Source organism: Polyodon spathula, chromosome 2, assembly GCF_017654505.1.
Source record: "Polyodon spathula isolate WHYD16114869_AA chromosome 2, ASM1765450v1, whole genome shotgun sequence".
Classification (NCBI taxonomy): domain Eukaryota; kingdom Metazoa; phylum Chordata; class Actinopteri; order Acipenseriformes; family Polyodontidae; genus Polyodon; species Polyodon spathula.
In genome coordinates, this window is record NC_054535.1 from 27926915 (window position 1) to 27941882 (window position 14968).

The window sequence follows — 14968 nt, forward strand, 5'->3', positions numbered from 1 at the left end:
TATCCTTATAGTGCAATAAAGTAGTTAGTTCTATGTTAAATAATAATAGTCTTACAACCCTGTCCAATATATATATATATATATATATATATATATATATATATATATATATATATATATATATATATATATATATATATATAAATAAAATAACAAATCCACAGTTTTGATCAGAAAGTTTGACAATACCAATTCCAAACTTACATTAAATACTAACTTTGACATAAGGTAGTATCTTATTTTCATTTTTAGGTACTCAGATACATTCGTAAAGCTGGTGTAAAAATTAGTATTGTACCAAGAATGGAAACTGTAAGAAACACCCACAAGAAGATTCGATCCAGGACTTGAGCCACAAATTTCCAGTCTTGGACAACCTGCAAAATACAAAAGGAGTTTTGGGGGTTATTTAACAATTTGTGCAACTTTAAACAAAACAAAATAAATACTGATACAAGGCTGTTGCACAGACAGAGGGAGTGTCCAGAACAGAAAGGAAAATGAGGCCCGTACACAATGATTACGATGTGAATTTATATGACTCATGTTTAAATGAAACTAGCAAACACATTACATAAATGCTACCCCTCCAACAGTGTTATAAAATATGATCAAAGGTTGGGCATGACTGTGGGACACAACATCAATCTATCCATGTAGTTTAGTTTAATACCAATAAACCCTTATGTACTCTTACCTCTCTAACAAAGTTCTCCTTTTTAATATGTCTTGAGATATATCGTACAGAATTGGTAGCTTTTTCCATGAGTGCCATTATCATCTTGTTTTCATCCACTTTCCCAGATAACAGCCTCTTTGTATCAGAGAGTTTGGTTTTTTCATCAGGGCTGTTCAAGTCATTTTCTGGATAATGGTAGCGATCAGTGTGTCCTCTCATGCAGAGCAGCTTCGGGAGCCTTTGAAGGAACAGTTTTTTTACCCAGGGAGACATAGGATGGTAAGTGGCTGAAGAACGATGGTGTACATTGATAACAAACACAGTGATTATAATGGACAGCGTCACAAAAATCATGATGAACAGCAAGTATTCGCCAATGAGAGGGATCACTTTGGAGGATGATGGGATGATCTCCTCAATAACTAACAAAAAGACAGTGAGCGACACTAGAACTGAGGTGGACAATGACAGCTTTTCTCCTTCGTCTGAGGGCAAGTAGAATACCAGCACAGTCAGGAAAGACAAACCAAGACAAGGGATGATCAAAAACAGAGTATAGAACAGAGGTAGGCGTTTGAGAATAAAGGAATATGTGATGAATGGGTAGGAGTACAGCCCATCTTTTCTGTTTCCTTTCATTCCTGTGGCATTAAGAATCTCCCATTCTCCATTGTCAAAAAAGTCCTTTCTGTCCACGTGGTCATCAAGGAGAATGAGGTCCACCATGTCCCCATCATAAGTCCAAGAACCGAACTTCATTGAGCAATTCTGTCTGTCAAATGGAAAGAATGTCACGTCCATAGTACAAGAGCTTTTATAGCTTGCGGGTGGGGTCCACATCACAGTGCCATTGTACTTCACAATTACTTTCGTCATCAAGGATCCTTCAAAGCGTCCGTCGGCACTAAATAAAAGGACGGGATAGCAAAAGAGTACAATTATCTTTTAGTGTTCCAATAGAGGTAAAAACAGATGTGTGTCTGTGAAAAGCAATGAAAAGTACTGAATGGAAATATCCAGTTTCCAGTGCAGTTATGCAACACAAAATGTGTGTCTTGAAAACATTTAGAATTTAAATATAAATTATTTAAAACACAGTTGCTTATCATATAATTAAATTGTTATCATGACTAATATTTGTTTATGTGGTACCTATTTTTTTATGCATTTTGTCCCTCTTCATGGATTGGCTCTTTTCCCCTGGACTTGAGTTGTTTTGATTCCACAGTTATTTACATTAGCACTGACATGCATGTCAATGAACTTGGCAAATGAAAGTGATTTAATACTGGAAAACATGTACAGTGCAGTATATTCTGAAGCCATACAGCAAGTGCACCACTGACAATCCATTTAATGCGGCCCGCAACGTCTCTTCAACTTAACCTTACATGTGGCACAAAATTAACAGAGCAGCTGCCAAGCACTTGATTTACAGCAGCTTTTGCAGCAGAGTTGCCCACAGTGGCTTGTTGATATTAAGCAGCATGCAGACAGGCAGGACAGCAGGATTACACCGGAACTCGCATAATAATATAGGAATAGGGTTTTGCATGTGCAACACATGAACACCAATGACTGGTTTCTACATGCATGCCAGTTTGTGAGATAGTAAACACAGCGATGCACGCAATGGCAGCAGCAGAAAAATAAATAAATAAATAAAAAAAGTGCAAGAACATTGAGACCAATGGAAAGACATATTCTGTAATTGAAATGGAGGGCAAACCTCTTTGTCTTCTGTATAATGTTAAACGCCACTATGAAACAAAACACGCAGCATATGAACAATACATGGGTGAGCAGAGGAAAAGGTGGACAGGGAGTCTTTGCAAGGAATTCACAACGCAGCAAGATTTTTTTTTCTAAAATAATGACATAATTTACACTTCTTTTAAAAGTTTAAGGTAAAATTGATTATTGTATAGCATTGTTTATTTGTGCTAACTAAACCCTAGCCAGAGTGATAACTTGACGAATAGAAATGTAGAATACCCAGTCTCAATAGTAAATCAATTATATATTAAAAAGGAGCCTGAAAAACTTTTTTTTTTTTTTTTTTTAAATCCACCCCACATACCGCGCGCTCACTTGGAAATTATATTCTTCACAATTTATTAAATAGCTTGCTATAGTCACTGACAACATGAATAAATGCTCATCATTTAATTTTACAATTAACTGAATTGGCTATATCTGTCATTGGCATTGTTAATAAATGCCAATATTATTATGTGTTATGTATTAAATTAACTTTTAGCAACAATAGCAATGTAGTAATAATCAAGTGTTATTGTTACTGGCAACAGGAATACATGCTAATGCCTTGGATTAATGTTTTTACAAGTTATTGACAGAGGGCGTAAACACTAAGAAATGATTTACATTTAATAAGTTTGTAATTTGTAAAGCTAAAATATTGAAAGGGCTAGCAACACAACAGACCTGTGAACTCTCCTTTATTTGCCGGTACTCTCCTGGTTTTTTAACACTTCTCCTGAACAACCCCCAGTACTCTAATGTTAAACCCCTTAGTTAGCAAACCTTTAATTTCTGCCAAAGTCATGCATGGTCTGTGGTTCCTGCAATCCCGTCTGTAGGACTCAGGGGAGCCCTGTGGCCAGCATACATTCAGAGCGTGAATAGCTCACATACTTGACCATCTGGCTTTGCATGCGATCATCCCTCCCATAATAATGCATGACTGATTTTAACAGTGGGGCATGGGAGCGAGAATGTGTGTGGCAAGCATGAGAGATCACATAAACACCAAAAATATATCGACGCTCAAAACACCAGAGCTACAAATAACATCTTTCGTTTCCAAAAGAAAAACGGAGATCAAGAAAGTTACCTCTGCAGAGACCTTTACATGTTGTGACTAGTTCAGCAAATCTGTAGTAGACATGTTCCCAGACTCATACATTGTAAAGTATTCTGCAGGAAAGTCTAAAAATCGCTCAGATAGTGAAAGGCGTTTCTATTACAATTTCAGCATCAACACTGCTTTAGAAATTCAGACTGATTGATAACGTGTTTATATACAACAATAGAGCGTGCATTTAAAATGAAAGATAGATGACAATGATATGTTACTGACAGTGGTATTAGTGATCCGTCACATATGTGCAGTGTCATGAATAACGTCGCGATACCATGTTGTGTATTTGGACTTTTTAAATTTTTTTTATGATGGACTTACTGAATTTGAGTTTTTTTTTTTTTTTCTTGTTACAAAGTAGGCCACCTTCAACTACAGTACAATAAAAACCACAGGGGCCAAGAGAGAATTTGATTGTGAAGTATGCCATGGTTGTTTTCCTGTTTATTTTTCCTTTTCAAAAGCAAATAGAAGGGACACTGCGTCACAGTAATAAAGTAGAACAATTGTATGACTTTGTCTTATGTAGATATTCACTTCAACATAGACACTACGATTTCAGTTTACCAAAGCTTTCTTATTTTGAAAAACTCAAATGTTAAATGCACTTGAAATTTGCAATCCATGCAATTTGGTTAAGTTGCGGCCCACGGGATTCAGTTATCATACAGCAACAATAACCAGCAGATTATATACGTATCTGTTGATATACATATACTTACTTTTCATACAAAACTATGTCAGGCAGCCAGATTGTTTCAGAAGGAACTCTGATCGAGGTGATACCTCCATATTCATCTGGGTTCCAATGCAGTCTGCAGTCGGTCCACTCCTGCACAACAAATATTGTTAAAATCACAGTGCTGTGCTTCAGCAGATGTGTGTGTAAAATATGAATATATTAAAACGATGGGAAACAGGGATGTACAGTATTTAATTGAATCCGCATAGGAAGAAAAGTCTATACTATATTACCTGTATCTGGACCAGAATAAACAGAGAAATAAGATACACTAGATTATTTTTTTATGGAATTTTTATAGCTGGCTGTAAAAACAGATCTTACTTTTGCTTGAGTACAGGAATTTCGGGCATGAAGTAATGTAAATGCATTTTCCGGTAACACTAGAGCGAGATGAGTACTCAGTAAAAAGAACATCAAGTAGTTGCAACTGATTAAATGAGAAGCTTCAAAACATTTAAACTCTAGGTGTCTGTGGCATGGAGATTGTCCTGCACAATGGGGGATTAGTGTTGGTGTAATCTGTATGTGGGAATGGGTTTATTGTGTGTCTCGATTGAGACTTGCTGTCTTCTAAGCTTGGTTGAAGGGAAGGGCAGCAAGTGATTGGCTGTGCTGATCCTCAATCAGCAGGTGTGCGGATCTTGACCGAGTGTCTGTCAGCATAAAAACCACTGGTGGAGATGGCTCGGGGCAACTGCAACGCCATGCTACAGAGGGGAGCGGCACATACTGAGGAGGAGAGGGTCCTCTCTGCAGGAATGACTACGCCAAGCAACCCTGAAACTGCAAGCGGTGCTTGTGAGGGTAATGCCCAGCCAAGGCCGTATGAAGCAGCAGGAGTTGTTGTATGAATACCGGCTCATCAGTAGGTTAGTTTAAGGGATAGTGATCCCATGCAATGTATAACGAGGGTTACGTAGTGTAGCCAGTTCCTGGAGCTGGATGCCTTGTTAGGCTGGCGCTCGCCCTGTGTGGCACCTTTTATTTGTAGTAGTTGTACTGTGTTTTCCTTTTGTACAGCTTGCTGTATGTGTCCCAGTATTTCAACTACACCTCCCAGGTGTCTCTCTATTGCTTAAACAGCGGTTACCCACACGTGACATGAGCACCCTGTCACAGTGTCCAAGATAGACTTCACATATTTCCCATTGTGTGCTGTTAGGTTCTGTCCATCACATCTGAGTATGAGATAAGATGTACTGAAATTCTGACAAATCAGCAACTGTGACAGCAACTTTTTTTTAATGGTTTCCATTCATAGACACAGAAGGGTACCATCAAATCAAGACCATATAAACTGTTGAACACTGACAACTATTCAGCTTCAAATGGTAATAATCCATTATACTCGCAATCCATTTCAAATTAAAAATATCTTCTTTCCCTTACCTCCCATAACCATACATTTGTCGTCATAATCTGATCCTTCTCATCCTGAAATAGAAAAGAGGAATTGAAATCAATTATCAATCACAGTTATTCTTTAAATGCAATAAAATAAATTCCATTTATGTAAATCACAACTCTCCCACATTCTTTTTTATCCTTTGATATTTTGGATACCCTTACCTTCATAGGTTTTTTTTTAAGTTTTTTTTTTCTTTTTTTTTTTATTAGTTCAAGCATTTTGATTTTGTTAAAATATATACAACAAAATTGCAGCATTTGATTTTTGAACTAGTCATTAAGATAGATGTATGAGTTTAAAACCTAATATGAAAAAGTACTGGCCACATCCAAACCATCTGTTGCTTGAACTCCAGATCTGCTCCATCACTCCACGTCAATATGTAGAGATATATACTTATAGAAAAAATTTGAAATACTTGCAATTTCCAGCTACACAGCTTTAATTTAATATAAGATGCAAGAAATAATTACATGACAAAATATTATGGGCAGAAATGAGATTTGAACGAAGCCTCAGGAGTGTGAAGTGCCACATTGCAATCTCCAGACTAAAATGCCCTGGGCAAATGTCACGAAGGTCAGATTCTTTCTCTCTCTCCAATCACAAAAGCCAGTTAGCTGTGAAAAATTACTGGGGTTGGCAAGAGATGCTGCTGTAAACTTTAAGTTACAAATGTGCACATAGTGCCTGGAATGGACAACATGATAGTTACGATTTAAAAAATAAAAACACAAAGAAAATGCAACATTACAGTACTGGGTTCCAAAGATTTGTAAGCTACTATATAAACACGAAATAGAAATACAGTTTTTGGAACTATATACAGTACCTTTGCAAGCAAGATAAACTGGAATATTTAGTAAATTGTCAAAAACTGACATTAGATAAAATTAACAGTCCACTGTGTATTCTGTCTTTGCTGACCTTTGGGACTGACAGCAAGCTGGAAATATCAACTTCTGCCAGCCCAGAATCCTTAATCTTTACTACTGTTTCTCACTCAGCTACCAATGGAAGACTTACTTCTAAATGCACCAGTGTAAGACAGAAAAGTGCATTAAAACTGGTTTTCCATATGGACTCAATGCTGTTCCAAAAAATAAATCTCCCTGACTGTGACTCACTCCAGACTACTCAGCTGAAGAGAATACAAGGTCAACCATGGGCACAAATAAGTAAAAAAAAAACAAAAAACAAAAAAAAACGCACACATCTAAAAGCCTTTGGAACAGTCTGTACTGTACTATACCACACTGCCTCCCTGTAATCGTACCTTATGAATTATTCAAGTAAGAACTCTTTCAACAGAATTTATCTGACCAAACCTAGACATCATCCAACAATTGAAAATCAAAGTATTACCGACAATACTTTCAGATAGCAAAAAATCGAATCAACACCAGAAACAATTAGGCTGTTATGTTTTTGTATATTATAATAAAAGTGCTTGGGAATAAAGTGCAGATGAAAAGGTGAGTGGCACTGGGTACTGTCGACACACTGCCAGGTGCTTAACATTCAGTCCTGGGCCTCTCACAAGCAAAGACTGACAAATGTGCATAATTATGTAGTTTGTGATGTTGGACCAGTATCCACTGTTGAGACCATCCGTGAATTGAGTGAGGGTTGAACCCTGGCCTACAAAGGTGAAAAAGTCCTCTATTGCCTGGCCAACTCCTCATCTAGTTTTCTTGCATTGGTCAACAATGGATTCCAAACCAAATTGTTTTAAACAGATTTGTAATGATATCTAATTAGCTGGAGTTTAGTTTCACACATGGTTTGGTACATTTTCCAAACTATTTGGTTTTACTCTTCCCTTAATGGTTAGTTTGTATGTGTAAAGAAATTCAAGTAATTCAGTAATTATAGTGTCTACTGAAAAATGATAAAAGGCTTAATTATGGAAAAAAAAAAAAAACTAGACCAGAGTAATTTGCAGCAATGTTGGGTGGCGCTTTCCTACTGTGCCTTACCCCTGTTTGCATCATATCTGAAATAAATATGTTCTTCAACCCTTTGCATTTCCATTCTTCTGCATGACAATCAAGTGAATCTACAAAAATGATCCATGAGATTTTTGGACATAACCCAGAACTTTTCTTTTGATGTTAAGATTCAACATACACATGGCGTATTCACCCAAACTAAAAACCTAACCTGTAAATCTCCAACATCTCAATCTCCAATAAGTCCACAGTTCCATAGATGTAGAAAAATTTCCAGTTTTGTTATTGTCATCCATAAAATCATTCTACTACTCTTTTATTGATGAAAATTAATGGGACTGATTAAATGTATGACACCATTAAGAGTATAAACAGGGCTTCTGATTTTCAGTTTTAACTGATATAACACTCCAGATACAAAAAAAATTAAATCGTTGGATAGCCAGTAAACACTGGAAAAACTGTGGAAATGGTTAATCTATTCACATTGACCTTACCCTTTTCCCATTAAAATAAATAAAACCTATGTTGTCTTCCGTCAGGTCTGTCAAGGGCAAAAAGGCATTCATTGGTTAATAAAACACTCCACCACTCTCTCTGCCGCCATCTGAGATATTATCTTGCCCCAGAAGACGGTGATTACGTCAGCTGTCAACATGTTACCCCTGAACGGCCACTGAGCATGCAAATCATTTTTATGCAGATGGCGAGCTACAGTCACTCTGCTGATGCGCGGGTTCTTTCTTCCTGGAATTTCTCGTGCTGTAGCCACTGCAGTCTGAAAATGATTATGCAGATGGATGTGACGGTCTTGGGCCACAGTTATCAAACCTTTAAAAGGCAGTATGACAAACACTATCCCCTAACCATGGCCACTGTGATTGTAACAAGGAGACACCGTCTTCAGCAACAATGAGTGATTGGCAGGATGAGAAGAGAAGGGTATTTGGTACCCGCATTACTCTCTCTGATTTAAACGAAGATCCAATTAAGCACAAGTACAGAATTGGCAGCCATATAATTCTTGAGTTGCTGTCTGATTTTAAAAGATGACCTGGAGACTGTCACCCAGAGAAGCCATGCTATCACTGCCGTGGTCAAACTATTGTCTACCCTACATTATCTTGCCTCCAGGTCCTTCCTTGGGACTGTGGCAGCTGGTGCTGGCATTTCCCAGTCTGTTTTTTCTCGTGCATTGCCAGTTGTGCTCGAAGCATTTTTGAGGCAAACACCCAAGTACCTATTTTTCCCTAAAAGCATCATGTACTTGCAAGCTTTGAAAACAAATTTCTATAACATTTCTGGTTTCACACATGTGCCGCTAACCGCTCCAGCTCATTCTGAGCATCTGTAGGAAACACACCTGTTCTATTAATGTGCGGGTGGTTTGTAATTGTACACAATTTAGCACTGCACTGCTAACTTAAATAAAAACTGGCAGTATAAATATAGGCTACTCATGATATGAATTAGTTGTATAATGCAAAATTTGTTTGCTGGTCTCTTGAAATTTGTATTAATGAGAATTGCCTGTCCTGCTGCAAGTATCATAATTAGTCAATGCGGCACCATGATCTATTTTGTTAATTGCTAAAAATAATAATAAAAAAAAGCTAAAATCATTTAGTTTCAATTTAAAAAAATTTTATTCACATTGTACACCAATGTTTACGATGCTGCAGCATGGTTTATCTTGTGTTATCCAGTAACCTAAGGTAGGCTAAAGTAAAAAGAAAGTGTGCTAAGTATTCATTTGATTTTACTACTGTATACTGTATAGGCCTACTGTACACAGTTATATTTTTTACATGTTGTTTAATGCGTAGCCTACCTAAAACATTAGTGTTATTTCAGTGCAACGATTTATACATTTAAAATACACTGAGCACTATAGACGTACAAGTGCGATTTTATTGTATTTTTAAACCCAACACCTCCTTATGTCAAAGAAATATGTCCAGTTTAGGGAGGGGCTACTGTGTGCTTATGAAAAGCTTTTTGATAGAAACACATTTTTTATTTGGGGGTGAAGGTGGGAGCTTCACTATAGAATCTGATGGAAAAAACTGACTTATTAATTATTTGAAAAATGATGCACGACTCTTGCAAACCTAGAGATCTCGTTAAGCTCACACAACAAATATTTTAATTAGTATATTACAGCTCTCTTTTATTAACATATTTTCTCTTAGTCCATACGACAAAATGTATACTTTGCAAATTGTTGTAATGGAAATGCAAACTGCAGTATGTTTGCTCTGCGACTGGTCCATCTTAGTACATCTACCCACAGTATGATAAGTAGAAATTAATGGTAAGCTAAGTAGAAATATAGATCTGTAGACTGCTTGGAGATAAAGATGTTTTATTGTAGCATATAATTAGAATATATTGCTGGTAGTGTACAGCAACAATTTCCTGTCATGCAGCCTTCCTGCAACAGCATAATACAAAGGTCCCTCAGGACATTAAGCCCCATCTTTCTTGTACTACAATGTAAACAATATAATACTGTACACAGCACTGCACCAACAAAGAGGATGGTTGTGGACAGATTCAAGGGTTTTCTTTAGTCTGAAGCTTAACCTTTGCATTGCATTGTCCTTGAGATTTAATAGCAATCAGGGGGACTAAAAACAACAGGTGACCTACAGGAACTGCTGAATTTATCCTGAAATCATGTGAATCACTGCAATTTAATTCAGGTGGAGGCCACTTAACTTGGTGTGTGATTTTGAAGGCGACTGGTTACACCTGAGCTAATTTAGGATCACTATTACAAGGGGGGTGGACACTTATCCAACCAAGCTATTTCAGTTTTTATTTTTAATTAATTTCTAGAATATATTTTTTCACTTGGAAGTTGTGGGGCTACATATATATATATATATATATATATATATATATATATATATATATATATATATATATATATATATATATATATATATATATATAGATATATTTGCTCTAAATCGACATTTTGGGTGAAAATTCAATCCAGAAAAGTTTGGATGGAAGTGTCTATAACAACCACATCATCTTGAAAGCCTGAACAGATGAAAGGGTGGTCCCGTGAACATTGCTGCTTCCTGGGCATTGCGTAGAAGCATTGTGTACTTTCTTCTGTCACACACTGCTTCAATAGCAGTGTAAAATCGCACAGCCGACCTGTACAACACTGGGTCGCGACATGGGTGGGGTCCGACCCATGCCAGTTTGAAAGGGGCTATAGTGACAAAAAAGTCTGAACACCTTCATCTCTGATAAAGTATCTTAACCATACTGTTGCATTTTGAAGGATTTAATATTATGTTCCTTCACCACAGCATTCCCTACAACATCTCAGAAGAACTGAAGGTCAATGGGTACCCTCTAATGACACCCCCAAGCCAAGCAGAAGTCTGGCCCCTGGAGAACCAAGGTTAGCCCTACAGGTGTCCTTTGAGCTCACTGGGTGCATGGCCAGTAGGGGCTGCTGTGTATCACGATGAGGTAACACTCTGTGCTTTGCTTTACCTGTGGGAGCACCGCAGCCAACAACGCTCCCTGTGGAATCCTTTGCAAAGATCAGCAACTTGGCGCAGCCAGGCCCTGGACTTGCATTCCTATGAGTGTGTGACATATTCTTCACACCATGCAGTGTGCCACCCTTAATTTTTTTTTATATTTATTTATTTATTTATTTATTTTTTTACAAGTAAACAACATAGAATTTGTTTGAATTAACGCGAGACACTTGCTGTGATAAAATTTCCATATGGACAAGAAATCAGCAGTAACTGGTTAATTATTCACTGTGTTATATGGTCATGTTTAAGGAGCAGAATTCTTACACCGATTGATTAAAAATATGTATAACAAAATACATTTAAACATGAGTTAGAATGTGTGTTTTATATATTTACGAGGTATTTTCTTAAGCAGATTTCAAGATTTTAACTTCCCAACAATATCAAAATGGGACTAACATGGGCATGTGTTATGCGTGTGGGTCGTCACCGAATAATCAGGAGGCAGACACAAAGACTGGGTGCTGACACACTGCACAGGCGCGCAGATGGTAGCCCTACTGTCACATTTAATAAAGAAAACAAAAACAAATCAAAGCTAAAAATAAAAAAAAGTTTGCTACACAAATTCCCTGTCACAGTGACCCCAAGTCTTTTTTTTTTTTTCTTCTGACCCTGAAGTGTGTGTGCTGACTTTATGAGAGAAAGGTGAAGAGGGGGACGGGAGCAACCACCAAAATTACTATTTAACATAAGGTGTGCCTTATGCAAAAATACCTTTTTGTCCTAATGAAACCTTAAACCGTGCATTTAATGTGTAGGATTCTAATTTCAGGACGTAGTTATTTTTCATAATAATCTGGTTTTACAGTAAACTAAATAAAGATAGAAAAAAAGATGATCACCTGTATTTTCAAATTTCAGCATTTATGATCCATGGCTGCCTTAACATCCTTTGGGAACATTTAAATCCTATGTCATTCTAATCTTATGATACTCTTCAGTTAATAAATGCAAATCCTTTTATTATGTTTTTTTTAAAGGCAAATCTAATGCAAATGTACATAAGCCTACCAAAAATAGAAAGCATATTGCTATAGCTTCATTAATCTTTTCGATCATGTTATACTGTTATATTATTTTAGGACACACATCAACACACACACAATATTATATTTAAAAAGTGGACTGAACAGATGAAAGCACAGAAAATACTCACCACATCCACAAGCTGGGAAATCTTTAGTCCAAACTTGACTGTTATGGTATCATTAGAGTGTTGAACTGGCCTTACCCATTTCTGATAGCCTCTAAATAGATTTCTTAGTAGTGAGTCTTCCATCTCCGCCAATGAAATGAAATCATCGGTAGCTAAGAAAAAGATTAAAAAAAAGCAGACAAGCACCATAAACAATTTCATGGAAAAACTAAAATAAATGTTTTAAAAAGGGGAGCGTGCAGGGGGTTAAAACCCATGGCCTAAGTGCTGAATCAGCTGTCCAGTTTCATCAAAGCAGAAACACCATTTTGGACAGTGCCTGACTATAACAGGGCATGAACATGGCTTCACTGCTGCAAGTACCATACTGCAAACATAGATGTGGTGTGAATATTTGGGAATAATGCATTTTTATCTTAACATGCAGAACTCAACCTATGTATTTAAATGGATACAGCATAAATGCACTGCATTGGAACGCGTTGGTGCAATATCACTCGTCAAAACGTCAGTTCTGTTTCAAGCGCACTTCAGGCCGATTAATACACAAGGAGTGCCTAACTTGGCCAACATACTGATGCTCCAGAATCATTTCCCCAATACAAAAGAACCACTACACACCTGCAGTTACTATCACAATAGAAATACCTCTCCATGCATATTCTCCTCCCAGGAACACGGAGGTCTTTAGAATGCATGTCACTTGGTAGTGTTCACAGGCAAAAATGTTTACTTGTCGCACTGGATACTTCACTCAGATTACAAATGACTAAACAGGCTGTACAATGACTGATTCACAAGACAAGCTCATGACTGACCACCTAATAAAATAATAATAAATAAACCCCAGCCCTGTCTACTCCTAACAGGATTAATTATTAAACATTTACACCTAGAATGACTTTACACAAAAATAAACTCTTATTTAACATTCATCTCTTTTACAATAAACATTCATATATTTTACACTACACAAGTTTCTTCTCCTTTCTACGTATTTGTTTAACCTGCAGAAATACCATCCTTGTTTACAAACACGACCGTTAAACTTCTATTGGTTACTCATTATTATTATGATTGTCATTATTATTCTCTACTCCCTAACTATTACCAGTAAAGACCGCTTATCTTGGAAGATTACCAAACATAAGGCTAGAACAAAAAGCTTAGTCCAACATGTATAGCTACGGCAACTTCATTAAGCTATGCGCCATAATCTAAATACAGCAATACACCGTTGTATATCAAATACGCTCAACAACAGGCACGATACATAATAAACCACGGCTCTATCGACAGTAGAATAACATTAACAATAATAATCACAATAATAGCCATTGAAATATTACAGAGAGGGTCTTACCCTCTGTGGCAGAGCAAAGCTCTGCCCTTTAAATTGGCAGGGATGGGGTTAACTTCCCCTACCTGCCTGGGTTTATTATGTTCAGGTGGCTGGGGTTGATTAGTTGATTAGGTTGATTAACGATCAATCAGCGCCCAGCCACCTGATATAAAAGGAGGCCTCTGCTTCTCATCTGGGAGAGAGGGAGCTGAGGAAGCAGGTTGGTTTTTTGTTTGGGTTGTTTAGAAAGTTTGAATCCAGTGAAGGCATCGCCCAGCCTGGAAACTGTTATTTTTGTAAGTTTTGCTTTTTATCTTTTTTGTGTTTAAATTGCTTTGTTTTGGCCCTTGTGCCCTTTCATTTTGTGTTTATTTATAATAAAATAGTTATTTTTTTTGAACTGCAGTCTGTCTCTGGGCCTCTATCCACTCGCCAGCCTGCCACACCCTCACATAGCACAACAGAAAAAAAACCTTAGACTAACATTGTTTAGCCTAAGGTAATAAATAGTGCTATTTTAAAATGGGCACTATATGAGACAGGTGGTATAAAACTAAAAGCATTCTGCTGAATAATTTTGATACTGATTTTTGTTTTGTGAGTCACAACAGCCAAAACACTTCTCCACTTTTCCAACTTAATCGTTAAGCCACAGAAATTCTGAAGTAGGTTCAAGCTACACTCTCCCTATAATAAAATACAATGTTACATGCCAGGATATTAGCATGAGTGTTTAGAGATGCTTTAGAGAAGGAACATCCGAGTCCCAGGACAGAACACTGTGCTTTTATACTCTGAAAGCAGCATGAGGTCTCTCAAGATGATTCTTTTAACGTGATCATTTGAGACAAGGAAACAAAAAATGTCACATGGGAATATAAAAATGGATTGCCCTGCCATTGCACATATAGATGAAACGAAAAGGAAGAGCACGACCACCTCACTGAATTCAATGAAAAGCTGAATGCTAAATTTAGAGTGTTGCGCTGTGTAACACGAGAAGTCCATTACATCATCTGAAGTGGAACAAGGCACGACAGTGGAAGAAAGGTAAAGCAACACAGATGATCTTTACGGAGCTCTAACCAAGGTTATAAAAATCTATTTTCTCACCTCTTAAAGCATACGAAGGTTTACAAACTAGGAAGAGGCCATTCTGCCCATCTTGCTTGTTTGGTTGTTAGTAGCTTACTGATTTCCAGAATCATCAAGCAGCTTCTCAAAGTATCC

The 14968-nt window shown here is 37.1% G+C and overlaps 1 protein-coding gene across 1 annotated transcript; it reads right to left on the reverse strand.

The window, feature by feature from the left end:
- Window positions 1–248: 248 nt before the first annotated feature.
- LOC121294825 (neuronal acetylcholine receptor subunit non-alpha-3) lies at window positions 249–12537 on the reverse strand. The gene is made up of 5 exons (XM_041218937.1): window positions 12397–12537; window positions 5695–5739; window positions 4283–4392; window positions 698–1583; window positions 249–377 (listed from the first exon to the last, which is right to left on the reverse strand). Exons 1-5 carry the CDS (start codon window positions 12517–12519, stop codon window positions 249–251), a joined length of 1293 nt encoding a protein of 430 aa, XP_041074871.1. The 5' UTR covers window positions 12520–12537.
- Window positions 12538–14968: the final 2431 nt, after the last annotated feature.